This window comes from Eutrigla gurnardus (assembly GCF_963514095.1).
Source record: "Eutrigla gurnardus genome assembly, chromosome: 17".
In the NCBI taxonomy this organism is placed as follows: Eukaryota; Metazoa; Chordata; class Actinopteri; order Perciformes; family Triglidae; genus Eutrigla; species Eutrigla gurnardus.
The window spans coordinates 13,787,246-13,800,626 of NC_139928.1; the positions used below are offsets into that span (position 1 = coordinate 13,787,246).

General features: G+C 40.4%; 2 protein-coding genes across 2 annotated transcripts; both read right to left on the reverse strand.

Moving 5' to 3' along the window:
• Window positions 1-3,691: 3,691 nt before the first annotated feature.
• On the reverse strand, window positions 3,692-6,099 carry LOC311027745 (cathepsin S-like). Its single transcript, XM_084031897.1, has 7 exons — window positions 5,965-6,099; window positions 5,575-5,697; window positions 5,246-5,395; window positions 4,923-5,147; window positions 4,664-4,829; window positions 4,133-4,235; window positions 3,692-4,029 (listed from the first exon to the last, which is right to left on the reverse strand). The coding sequence occupies exons 1-7, from the start codon at window positions 6,082-6,084 to the stop codon at window positions 3,930-3,932; spliced, it is 987 nt and encodes a 328-aa protein (XP_083888023.1). The 5' UTR covers window positions 6,085-6,099; the 3' UTR covers window positions 3,692-3,929.
• Window positions 6,100-7,060: 961 nt separating this feature from the next.
• On the reverse strand, window positions 7,061-10,514 carry ctss1 (cathepsin S, ortholog 1; the record flags this gene model as incomplete). Its single annotated transcript, XM_084031896.1, has 7 exons — window positions 7,061-7,236; window positions 7,319-7,424; window positions 8,197-8,362; window positions 8,815-9,039; window positions 9,131-9,283; window positions 10,170-10,292; window positions 10,395-10,514. The coding sequence occupies 7 exons, from the start codon at window positions 10,512-10,514 to the stop codon at window positions 7,137-7,139; spliced, it is 993 nt and encodes a 330-aa protein (XP_083888022.1). The 3' UTR covers window positions 7,061-7,136.
• Between the last annotated feature and the right edge of the window lie 2,867 nt (window positions 10,515-13,381).

The following is a 13,381-nucleotide window of genomic DNA, read 5'->3' on the forward strand; positions in this document are numbered from 1 at the left end:
TGGGACAAGAGAAAGTGTGCATTTTCGTGCAAATCGGTGCAGCCATGTAGACTTATCTTACTGATCCAACAGCAGAATGTATGGAAGTGGTCACACATTGATTCATAAAAATGTTATGTCAAATACAACTCGTGCAGTAGCTCAGGTGTGGTGAAATGTCCACGTTTACATCCGGTAGTAGTGTTTTAGCCACCAAATTATTGTTCATGCAGGACAGTTTTCTCATACTTCTGATTAATCCTTCTCAAATGCAGAGCTGCGTTCATTAGCATAATGTTAACTTGAGTGTGAAAGTTCATTCTTGATCTCGGAATCGAGAGTTTGACAGAAAAAATAGCATGGATTATTATTTTTTTCTTTATAGAGAATGGAAAACAAGGAAAAAAGTTGTTTTATCTTTTCTGTTTGGCCTCAAAACATCCAACAATGCAGTATCTTTTCCTAAAATTGCGTTAATACACCTTAAAAAGTCATGATGCGACTTCATTCTGCTCATAAGCACAAATCGAACAGAAACCAAAAGAAGAATCAATAAAGAAAAAAATATCTGTCTTATTGATCAGGCAGTTCAGCACAAAGGGAGAACAGAGATTCTAAATCACCTGCCATGTTAAGGGCTCCTGTTGCTTTCATTCTTTTACTGGATCCAAAAGTGAAAAAATCATCCCTCACGTGTTCCTGTATGTTACTGCTTAATTGACAAGTACACAAGAAAACTGTGGATTGTGGCTTAGATCTAAATCGGACACAATCGCTCTGGAGGAAAGCTAACTGGGTACTATTATTTATACATATCAATACTTTGGTATCATTTCTCCAAAGGTGTACATCAACATGTGTGCTGACAATCAGTGAGTGAGTATGTGGGTGCTGCTGCCCAGTAGAGTATGTTGGTTGACCTAAAGACGTCCTCTGGATCGTGTGTGTGTGTGTGAGAGAGAGAGAGAGAGAGAGAGAGAGAGAGAGTGTGTGTGTGTGTGTGAGAGAGAGAGAGAGTGTGTGTGCGTGAGCGAGAGAGAGATAATTTGTCATTTTGATAAGTACACTTGTTCACTTTCGTGGAGATGAAGCCAGGAGACCGTTACCTTAGCTTAGCATAAAGTTTTCAGGCTTTATGCTAAGCTAACCTTCATATTTGGTGCACAGGCATTACAGCAGTATCGACTTCACCCTGATGAAAGCCACAAGCCGAAACACTTAGGTCCAAACAATAAGCGTTACCGGAGTTTTCACCTCTTCAGTTGAACTTTTAACAAGAATGCGAATAAGAGGATTTTACCAAAATGTCAAACTACTCCTTTAATGCTGTCCAGATTGCATTGTGTGTGTGCGTGCGTGTGCATGTGTGTGTGTGTGCATGCATGTGTGTAAGCTGACTCTAAATCGTCTGTCACATATTTTTATACTTTTTTCTGTTGCGATGTTTTCGTCCCTGTGATGAATTCAGCTCAGTTTGGGACCACGGAGATATATTTACACTAAGAGAAGAGAAACAACAATATATGCAGTGTAGAATACAATGTGCTGTTCTTCATAATAGACTCGGGTGCTCTTTTGCTGATACAATTCAGTCGTTCAAACAGGATCCCATCAAAGATAGCCAGTCTCAAAGATAACATGCGGGCTGTTCTCTGATTTAGAAATGCGGGGGGGAAAAGAGGATCACATCGTAAATCGACGGACAACTTCGCCCCTCTAATCCTTCTGTATTCAACCAATTGTGACGCATGTTTGTATCGTATTGTCTGACTTCTTGGACGTCCTGTATGCCAGCTGTTTTTGTCTAAAGCAAGAACTAGTGTTTTCATTGTTGTATGATGACATAGATTTGTTGCTTGCAGTGATTGTTCTTAATCAAAGTGGGGTTACATTTGGTGAAACTTGAGTATGTGTTCTGAAAGTATGTGGTGATTGTGCTCCTTGTTTACCTTGGACCCAGTTTACTATTTTTATTTATTCAAATATATATATATATATATATATATATATATATATATATAGGAGGATGCTTCGTGCAATTAATCTTGTTACAAAGGTACAAGATGAGGCCGGAAAAAGGCAATACGCTGAAGGCGAAAGGAGCAGAAAATGTGTAGAAATTAAGTACAATTTGACGTAAACTCGTCCATGTGAGTCTGTTTTAAAAAGGTTAAGTGTGAGCAATAAAGTGGAGGCTTTCCCCAATTTTTTGAGGGAACAGGAAGTTGGCATTAAATTCAAAGGGACCACGGTTTATAAACTTCATCAAAAGAGCCCCCTCTGTCAAATTGAAGCTTCTGTCCAAAATGTATAAGTTTACTATCTAATGTTACTACGTGTAGAATTTGCATTCTATAGATATATATGTATAAAATATCAAAAGGGTCGCTGGTTTGAGTTTTGTCTATGACGGCGGTGATATGGGATGTGTTTGTGAACTCCAGCCTAAAGACTTCCCTTAATGAAGGTTGTCTGATAAAGGGAAGGAGGACTTTTCATGGCATGATCTCCGTCTCCTCGACTCTTATGAGCACACAGATCAGTTCTGAATGAATCTTTTAAAAAAAACAAATAGAGGACGAGCCATGCCAGAAAACTCCTTCATCTGCAAAGAACTGCAAGAATCCTTCACATTATTTGGACTGAAGGAATTTCCGTTTGCGTTTTCTTTAGTTTGACTCTGACCTGTTTATTGAAATGATAAAAAGTTCTACTCTAAATGTGAGTTCAATTAAAAAAATCAGTGTGCTGTGTGTAGAAACTGTAGATGTTTGTACGTGCAAGTTTGGAATTTGTGGAACAAAAGATCATGGAAAATGTTTCCAAAAAAAAAAAAAAGTTCAATATGAGACAAAATCTATTGTGTTGTCTTTGTGTTTTGTAAATGACTGAAAATCTTGGTAAATTCAGTATTTATTACTTCTGGATATTGAGAATATTTTAGTGATGCTGAAAAGGTGCTGTATTTATTTTATGTGAGAGTTGTTCATTATGCTGGGGTTTGCACTTTTGTGCCGTTTATCCAGTGAAGAAAATGATAAAATCATAATGGAAATAAAACTTGAAGAAAAGCAATGTCATGGATTGCATTACACGGCATGAAATCAATACATTTTCTTCAAACTTTAAATGTTAATTTAAAGTTTAAAGGATTAACTTGTTCCAAGTCTAATACTCACATGCCAATATGTAGTGAGGTATTCTGGCTAATCATCCCTCTTGTTCATACTGCCCTTTAAGAAGATCCCACCATGCTGTCAGTGTCGGGGGACAAAACACAAAGTTTCAGAAGCCAATGAAGCTTCATCATCCGACAGTAAAGTGGGCATCTACCAAAGTAAAATTAATTTATTCAACTTTTCCGTCGAGTTACCGACTGCAGCATGCAAGGAGATGCCGTCGAGGAAATGGGGCCTCATTAACTCTACATGAACATTTGAATATCCCATCACCTCCATTGGAAGCTGTGACAAGGTTCACCTGTATAGACTGTTCTTTGAAGTCAGGGGTCTTTAGCCACTAATCTGGTGCAATTTCCACAATGGCTAGTTTTTTAGGGGGGCTTTAAACCAGAAAATGAAAACAGCTAATTTACAAGTACAGAAAAAGTAGTCCTTTTAGCACGTCTCCAGTCTTGGTGAAGAATGGGCTAGCTTGCTTTACTTAAACATTTCAGGTGTCAACAGCATAAGTGACTTTCATAACTGGCTTTATGTACAAGCAAAGTCAGAAACATGCAGCTGGAGATGCTTGTAGTTTCCTCACATGGAGGCATATTGCTAATCAGTTTACATTACTCAAAAAAGAAAATAAAAAAAAAAGTTGATCACTGATTAAGCAGCTGTATCAAGTTATAAAAAGACATCCACAAGTTAAGGATCAAAGACTTTATTTAAAATAATTTCTCTACAAGTGCTGAAAAGTATGCGTCAAATATGAGACCGTTATGATCACATGATGGGGAAACAAGCATAGAGAGCGATGCCACACTGGTTGCGTCTGTTCCGAGCCATCTTGATGTAGCCTTCATCTCCGTACCTTACACCCCAACTACAATATAAAGATATTTAGAGCAAGGAGCATACAGAGAATGATTCCTTTAAATCCCCAAAAAAGTCACATTGACCAACATTACAAATCCTCCCAGACTCACCTGTTTTTGACCAGCCAGTAGTCATGGCCTCTCTCAGTGCCATAGCCCACAGCCAGCACTCCATGGTTCACATAGTGGGTGCACGTGTGGTCCCTGTACACACCTGTAGAGCCACACACACACAAACCGGTGGGAAGCAAAACGGAGCTCAAGTTGAAAGCAGTCAATGGGAGCAATTGAGATGAGCCAGATCACCAGCTACAGCTCTGCGGAAAGATTTGTGTCCCACTTGATCCCCAATTGCTGATGTCATGCAGGTAGTCACAGTTTCTCTCAACTGACAGCAAGACCCATCTTCATATCTGAAGATGGTCGACAAAACTAGAGACGTCTAAGAAGATTCACACATTCTTTGAAGGCTGCTGGAACGTCACCACCGCTCTGTCACCGCTTTCTGCTGCCGCTTCCTGATCTCGTCTACTTTCCAGGTGGGGCACGGTTCATCTCAAAGAGCACATCGATACAGGTGCAACTAAACTCAAACCCGTGTACAGTTTCCAGTCGTAGGTACTGTATGTAGCCATTACTCACCGTGACGGTAGAAGACAAACTTAGGCCTGGAGGCATCAATTGCTACAGAGATGGGGCCGATCCTAGCGAGAGCCACCCTCAATGCAAACTCATCCCCCTCCGGTAAGAAAGCATAGCCTGAGCAGTTAGCAGCCCGATGCTGTGGGTTATATTTGCACTCCCCACGCTGAAAAAAAAAAAAAAGCAAAGTGCAGGGGGAGTCAATAGTTGAAAGGTTTAGGCATAGAAGATCTGAGATTTTAAATGCGTGTGAGCTCACCCTGCCGACGTAGGGGTAAGCTGCTTCAGAATCGATGCCTTTGTTTGCAATGACATACTGGAAGGCGTTGGACATGAACCCACCATCGCAGCCGTGGTTGCCATATTTCACAGAACAATCCACCAGGTTCTGAGGACTGAGAGACTCCAGGACACCGGTAGTCTTCTTGAGTTGCCCTTCCAGAGCGCCAACTGCACTGAAGGCCCAACAAGAGCCACAAGAACCCTAGAAAGATAGAAAAGTTACACATGTAGACTCACTGCGTCTTCCTCTAGAGACGAGTACATCCATATGTTCTACACAAATGTGCACCAATACCTCACCTGCATTTTGACCTCCGTTACCAGGCCCTTCTCCCTCCAGTCCAGTGATGATGGGAGCGATGCGTTGACCTTGTCAAAGTCAGAAGGACCCCTCTCCAGGTCAGACGGCACAACGGTGCCCATCAGCATACCGGTGATCTCCTCGGTGGTCTGCAAACGAGAAAAACCACCACCACTCAATTCCCTCCGACTTCCACAACGATGTGTTCATTTGTAAGCCGGATGTTTAAGGAACAGAAACCCCTGTAGCCTTTGTAAAAATGATTTGCATGCATTGTTTGTTGGCATCGAGTGGTATAATGTTACCACTCGACCACTGGTCTACTAACCAGGTCTCCCAGGTGGTTCATTGCCAGCTCATATGTGTGTAAGCCCAGTGAGGCTTCCAGGTTATGGACATTAATCATATCCAAGTTTTCTTCCCATATCCGCCTGCGACCGGACTCCTCGATCTGGAAACATCAAGATGCACAAATTTAATTTAGCAAATCACACTTGACAGACACCACGGGGTGAAGACACAGAACTTATAGTGGAGAATAGGTCATTTTCAACAAAAAGGTTTTGCACTACTCAGTAAGGAAAGAGACAAGCCAACTGTAATTTACTGGCTAATAAGTCAAGCCACAACAAAACACAAACTTTGCACATCCACACGTTACGCCTTTTACAACAAAGTTGTTGAAATTACTAGGTTGGCTTGTTGACCTTAGTTTTACCTGATGAGAATAAACTTTATTATGCATTTTCTTCCATAGCACCCAGTGTCGATCCAGCTCTGAATTGAGAACAGCTGCTGCAAATCCACACATGACGGCGAGGAGGAGGCTCTGAAACATCTCTGGGTCTAGGGAAAAAAACAAACCAGTCCTTAAAACAGGAAAAGACATGTATTTAAGAGAGAGTGTGCTACATCAGACTAAGACCTGACTCACACTTTGATTAGACAGCTGCAAGCGCTTTCATTAAAAGACCACCAGCTGATCAAGTCACATTTAGAAGCAACTTAAATAAATCCAGAATGAACGTATACATTAGTAAAGTATAGGTTAGAGATATTTGTCCTTTGTGAAAAATACTGAAGGAATATTGTGCGTGGTTTTATGTTTTGACAATTTAATGGATGAAGAAATGCTACAATATATAAAGATATATAGTCTCATTCCAGCCAATTTCAGACATTTACAGGTCATATAATTTGGCAGATTGACTGGTAGAGCATGCTGTACCACATGGCCCACCAGTCACATGGCTTTAAAGTATGCAATTATTAAAGAAAACCACATCAGAAACCAAAGCGAGAAAAAGAAATGGTAGTCACCTTCGTTTGATGACAGATAATAAAATATGACCAACCTGAGGAGATCAGCAGAGATGTCAGGGTGAAGCTCAGGAGCTTTATGCGTCACCAAACTACCTGCACACCTGCAATTCATTACACCTGCAATAACACAATCTGCCACCTGGGGGCAGCAGATACGAGTTGTAGACATCATCGTCATCTTTCAAGTTTGAGCAAGCAGTTGGAGTTCCGTTTCCGGCCACCCGGTGAATGGAAGTACCTTCACTACTATACTGTCACTTCTGCTACCCTACTGGTGCAATTGGATACTACTATGTTTGCCTTATGTTGTTGTTGCTCCTCCTCCTTGCAGTAGTTTACAGCCATATTTTCAGTAGCTAATTCAAATATTTTAAAAAGTATGTTTCTGTTCTAATAAAACAATAAACATGAAAGAGTCCAGGGAGGATAAATATATGTTTAATAAAAACCAGTCTACCGGTCCTTCAAAGAAGAATAAGGAAGAATAACAAGGGGAAGCTTCGCCCAATGACAGCTGGGATCGGCTCCTAAATTCTACCAAGATGATTCAGATGACAGGTCACAGTTTCACAGCGTAGGGTAGACTGCAAAGCTGGCAATGCCGCAGAGATTATTCTTCTTTCTGGCAATTCGAATGAAGCCTTTTTCTCCCCACGCAGTTCCCCAACTGAAATCGCAATAACAATCACATTTAATATTTAACATCTGATCATGCATTTGTTTTTTTCCCCATGTGAGGTGAAATTCACCTGTTTTTCACGAGCCAGAAGTCTTGCCCCCCGTCTGTGCCGTAGCCCACAACCAGGACAGCGTGATTTAGGAACTTTGGGTTGCAGTTTGGCACGTTGTATACACCTGGATGATGCATGAGGTTAAGAAATATATTAGAAGTGTATTTTTTAAACTCTGAATAAACACAAATGGCACAAATGTGAGCTCTAAGCGCCCCTAAAATAGTTAAACCTTGAATCTGTCATTCTTTTTCGAGTGCCGTGTCAAAAATCTAGGGCCTTAAATACAAGTTCTGAGAAAAAGATAATTAAAAAAAGTCTAAAACAGAGTTCAGGCCAAGGACCCCCAAGGCCTATAGAGACCCAGTGGATGGACCCCCTATTACATCATATAAAATTATTAAAGCGGGGCAATAATAATGTGTAGTGCAGCCTATAGTGCCATGTATAACAGTACTTTGTAATAAAGAATGTATACAATGCTAAGCCATTAAAATAATAACAGATTCATATTTTAATTCTATTTTAGAATTTCTACATCACAATTTCCCATCATAATATTAAACAAACAGGAAGATTTATATTTTGTTAAGGTTGTATTCATGTTAAGGTGCATTTTTGAACATATTTAAATCAAATCATTTTGGGGAGCCCCCTGCAGTATCTCTGCAGACCCCTAGGTGTCCCCAACCCCCCCTGTTGAAGAACTCTGGTCTAAAATATAACAAACTGCCTGTGTCATGGTAACCATTGAATTCACACAGACGTGCCGTGTAGCTGCTTTCATTCACTACAAAGTTTTCAGTCTCGAGGATGACTCGGACCGAACCAGGGTTCAGAGCTGCAGCCAGAGTTGATCTCTACTTGCATGAACTCCTCACACTCAGAAGCCTCACCTCCTCTGTAGAGATGAAAAGATGGCAGCATGGCGTTCACGGCCACGGCGACCGGGCCCACCGATGCCACCGCCGCCTGCAGAGCCCTCTCATCTCCTCGTGGGAGGATGTGTAAACTGGAGCAGTAGCCGGCCTTGCCCTTCACAGAATACCGACATTTCCCATTCTACAAATAGAAATCAGATTTAAATAATATATCACGTATTGCTATTTGACGAAACTCGTAAATATTATTCTTGTTTTTTTTTGTCACAAAACACAAAAGTTATGTATCTTGATTCATCATATAGTTGAATATATATAAAAATCACATTATTATACAGCATACAGTGCACATTATTCATGCAATCACATGTGTTTTCATATTCATATTCTCATGTCACAAAACAATTCCAGTTATAAAATATGATAATTTATGTTTCATTGTTGGATACACTGAGAATGATCCATTTTTTAAAGGAAATGAAGAGGAAAGCAAACAAGAAACAAATAAAACAAACACCAATCAAACAAGAAAGAAACAAAATGTCAATTGGACATTTCTATGTGAGGTCAATGTTTAATATCCCAGCCAGTTAATTGAGTAATAATGCTCTCTGGATGCTGCACCAGGACGACCTTTTGCTCGTAGGGGTAGAAGCTCTCTGAGTCGACGCCTTGGTTGCGGATGACGTAGCTGAAGGCTTTGGAGATGTATCCTCCTCTGCAGCCGTGATTTCCTTCGCTGGTGCTGCAGTCCACCAGGTTCTGTGGGCTCAAGGGAGCAAGGACACCCGTTCGCTTCTTCATCTGGCCCTCGAGCGCTCCCAAAGAGCTGAAGGCCCAACAGGAGCCACATAACCCCTTAAAAAAGAGAAATACCACCGATTCTTTATTAGGTTGCTCTCATTTCCTCCTCTCAATTTATGATATCTGATGTCAAATCACTGCTGACCTGGTTTTGGACAGGACTGACTAAGCCATTCTTCCTCCAGTCTACTCTCAGAGGTGTCACTAAGCCACTTGCTTCCTTGAAAGTGTCATTTCTGAAATCAATGGACTCCTCCAGCCTCAGGCCGTTCATCTTTTCATTGATTTCCCCAGCTGTCTTAATAGAAAAGAGGGCTGGTAAATATATGAAATATATGACATGCAAGCTTAGTTTGAATTAAAGTTTTTATTTTGCACATGGTGTGACCATACCCTCAGTGACCAGCAAGCAATCATTTACCATACATTTCTCATTATATTCTAGTTTGCATGTACATATACCTCTTATGTAACTTTATTAGCCTTCCCAGATGTGCTCTACTTCATGAAAGTCCTGATTGTCTAGATTGGGCCGAGTCCTACTGGATTAAGTTAATCAGATTGTATTAAGGAAGATTAGAGCTGCTCTATAGGTTAGGCTTTAATTTATACCATGCAGGGTACAGATGTAAATGCAGATTATCACCAATGATGGTAACTGACATCCGCCTTTATCCATCAGAGGTCCATGAGTTTGCACTTTAGGTTATAATGTCAAGCATATGTGTGCACAAGTCCTGGGAGGGAGAGGAGTCAGCTCGGTGCTAAACATGTTGTTTCCGACATTTCTGTCCCAAATAGTCAATGCTGTATTTACTGTACTTTTTGTCTCCGTTTGAACTCAAATATCTTTATCTTAAATATTTCGGTGTTGGATTATTCTCTTTCTTCTGTTCTGAAGAGAGGGATATTTTATCCTCCACATAAGGCTAAATGAGTGAGATGTGGTACCTGGAGAATTATACTCTATTTGGTAGATCACCAAGGAGAAATTGGTATACTATTATGTATTTTAAATACATTTTGGCCGATAAGTGATTGCACGGTAAATTCACAGAAAAAGAGCAGGATGTGCTCTGTCTACCTGCAGATAGCCTTCACTACACTACTGGTTGTGTGTCACAACGTTTTTGTCCACGTAGGAGACCGGAGACACGAACGGTTGCTCTGCAGCAGATTCCTACCATGTCGGACTGATTATTGAGTCCCATTATGAAGCTGTGTTCTCCTGCTGAGGCCTCCTGGTTGTGTCTCAACACCAACTGCACGTTCTTCTCCCACACTGCTCTCCTGAAAACCATCTCGGTCTGAAAAAAAACACACCAACTGAATGATCTGATGCGTGTGTGTGTGTGTGTGTGTGTGTGTGTGATGACAAAGAGAGGGGAATCAAGTTTTCACAATCTTACCTGATTATCATAAAGCTTGTGATGTTTGGTTTTCCACTCTTCCCACACTTTATTTAAGACAGGCAAAGTGTTGCCGAGGACCAGAAAAGCCAAAAGTAGCACGGCACACGAAAAGTGCATCCTGCAGAGGAAAAAACTCATCTAATCACTTAATATGAGCAATAAAATATAAATAAATAATATTTTCTGTGAACTTTGTTTACCAGAATCCTGGTCGAAACAGCATTTAAAAAAATAAAAATAATAATAATAATAAAAACAAATATATACTGTATGAATATAAATATATATATACTGTAAAAAAGATTAATATATACACATAAACCTATATTTAAGACAAATTGCCAGGACATAACTGTAGAGGGCATTAAGGGAAGACTTTCATGTGGAAGCAGGAAATGCAGTTTTGTAGCATTGCAAACTCTTAAAAAAAAGATGTATTCACCTCTAAAAGGAGTTCAAACCTTTTTCATTGTAATCTGTGTTTCTTACTCAGCAAATAGATGTTATTCTCTCATGGCGTATTCATTCACACACAGACACACACACACACACACACACACACACACACACACACACACACACACACACACACACACACACACACACACACACACACACACACACACACACCACAGCCCCATGTGTGATCTTTAAACATGCTAAATGCATTATAACGAAGAGTTTGTCTTTACCTTCTGGCAGAATCATCAGCAGGTTTATTCGGTCCCGGGAAGGAAGTTCAACCGTGTTTTAAACGGAAAAAAAGAACCTTCAAAATCTGGTTCTCAACACATACACTGAGCTTGTTTGTTTTTTTACTCCCTTTTTCAGTTCGTTTGCTGTCTGGCTCATCATGTGAATCTAATTTACAACAAGCTGCAGTGGTCCAAAATACTGATCCAGGACCAGAGGTGCAACTGACAAAATCACAAGATAGAGATACCGCCCCCCCCCCCCCCCCCCCCCCCCCCAGGAAATTTAGTTATACATTTAGAAATGATTTGACAAATTAAAAGATGTACTACTAGATTTACTATCTATTTCTTGAGCAGTGTTTTTGTCATTACTTTGAGGTTGCCTTGGCAACCAGCAGAGGCATCAGGCAGTTTCTGCACCCGGCTCAGAAATAAACTGGCACGTAACTCCTCGTAAAACAACCTGGTCTCACAGACATCCGTGAAATGGCCACGGACCCTTAACTCAAAATCCGTGACAATATAACGGAAACACGGACGGCGAGGTTCCGTGATATAGACACGGACGGCGAGATTCCGTGATATAGACACGGACGGCGAGGTTCCGGGATATAGACACGGACGGCGAGGTTCCGTGATATAGACACGGACGGCGAGGTTCCGTGATATAGACACGGACGGCGAGGTTCCGTGATATAGACACGGACGGCGAGATTCCGTGATATAGACACGGACGGCGAGATTCCGGGATATAGACACGGACGGCGAGATTCCGGGATATAGACACGGATGGCGAGGTTCCGTGATATAGACACGGATGGCGAGGTTCCGTTATATTGATATATACCACGGAATCTTGCTGTCCGTGTCTATATCACGGAATCTCGCTGTCCGTGTCTATATCACGGAATCTCGCTGTCCGTGTCTATATCACGGAGTCTCGCTGTCCGTGTCTATATCACGGAATCTCGCCGTCCGTGTCTATATCACGGAACCTCGCCGTCCGTGTCTATATCACGGAATCTTGCTGTCCGTGTGTATATCACAGAATTTTGAATTTGAATTTGAATTTATTAAAGGATAGCCCCTTGAGATGTAGCATCTCATTTTCAAGGGGGTCCCTGAACAAGCATATACATAGAACACACAACATCAGCAATACACTACATTACATTGTAGACATACATAACATGACAATACAATACAACAAATACAATACAACAAATACAGACATCTTGCTCACACACTCCCACATACCACCCCTACTCCCATAAATTTAACAGAATAGAAATATTAAATAAAATAGTAGAAATAACGAAATAACAAAATGGAGAAAGAAGGAATAACAATGGAAGAATCAATGAAGTAATTAACTAAAAACAAGAGCAGTTTGTTTTAAGATGTAAATATAGTGACCTCCTGAAACAATGTAAAGAGGTAATAGAACGCAAAGAAGGAGGGAGATTATTCCAATCAAATGGGGCTTTATATTGGAATGACCTTTTACCAACCTCTTTAGAGAGTCCAGGAACAAAGAAATAAGGGAAGTTGGTATGTCTAAGTGGGTATGGGGAGTTGTATGGAATCATAAGTTCTTTTAAATAAGGAGGACAATTAAAATAAATACATTTGAAAAGAAAATGGAACCAATGAGATTGCCTTCTTAATTTGGGTTGTAGCCAGTTCAGAGAATCAAACATGAGACAATGATGTGTTCTAAAAGGACATCTCAAAACAAATCTACATAAGGAGTTAAATAATATAGTCAGAGATTTAAGGTGAGTGTCAGAGGTGTTTTGATAAACAACATCAACATAATCAATAAGTGGTAGTATCAGTTGTGTGATTAACCTTTTTCTGACAGGAAATGTGAAACAGTTGATTGAACGGTAAAGTGAAGCGAGACAACCATATGCTTTTTTAACAATGTAATCAATGTGAGGTTTAAATGAGAGTTCAGGATCAATCCAAAGTCCAAGATATTTAAATGTGTCAACTTTGTCAACAGGGGATCCATCGGAAAAATAAATATGAAAATCAGCTGACTGGGATTGGAGATGACGTGTACTAAAAATCATACTACATGACTTCTTTTTGTTCAATACAAGTTTGTTCTTGCAGAACCAGTCTTGAACCATATCAAAATCGGACTGTAGAGAGAATCTCGCTAAGGGAACAGAATTGAACTGACGTTTTATGATGACAGGACAACAAGCTTAGCCTTCAACAACTGTGAGGGTCAGGGTGATATATTTGGTGTTGAATTAAATATTTAACTAAATATTGCTT

Bases quoted from the DNA above. Each gene is read 5' to 3' on its own strand.
- LOC311027745 (XM_084031897.1), bottom strand. From the start codon at position 6,084: ATGTTTCAGAGCCTCCTCCTCGCCGTCATGTGTGGATTTGCAGCAGCT. The intron at 5,698-5,964 runs GTAAAACTAAGG...TGATGTTTCCAG, and splicing joins ATAAAGTTTATTCTCATCAG to ATCGAGGAGTCCGGTCGCAG. The intron at 5,148-5,245 runs GTGAGGTATTGG...CTATCTTTCTAG, and splicing joins TAACGGAGGTCAAAATGCAG to GGTTCTTGTGGCTCTTGTTG.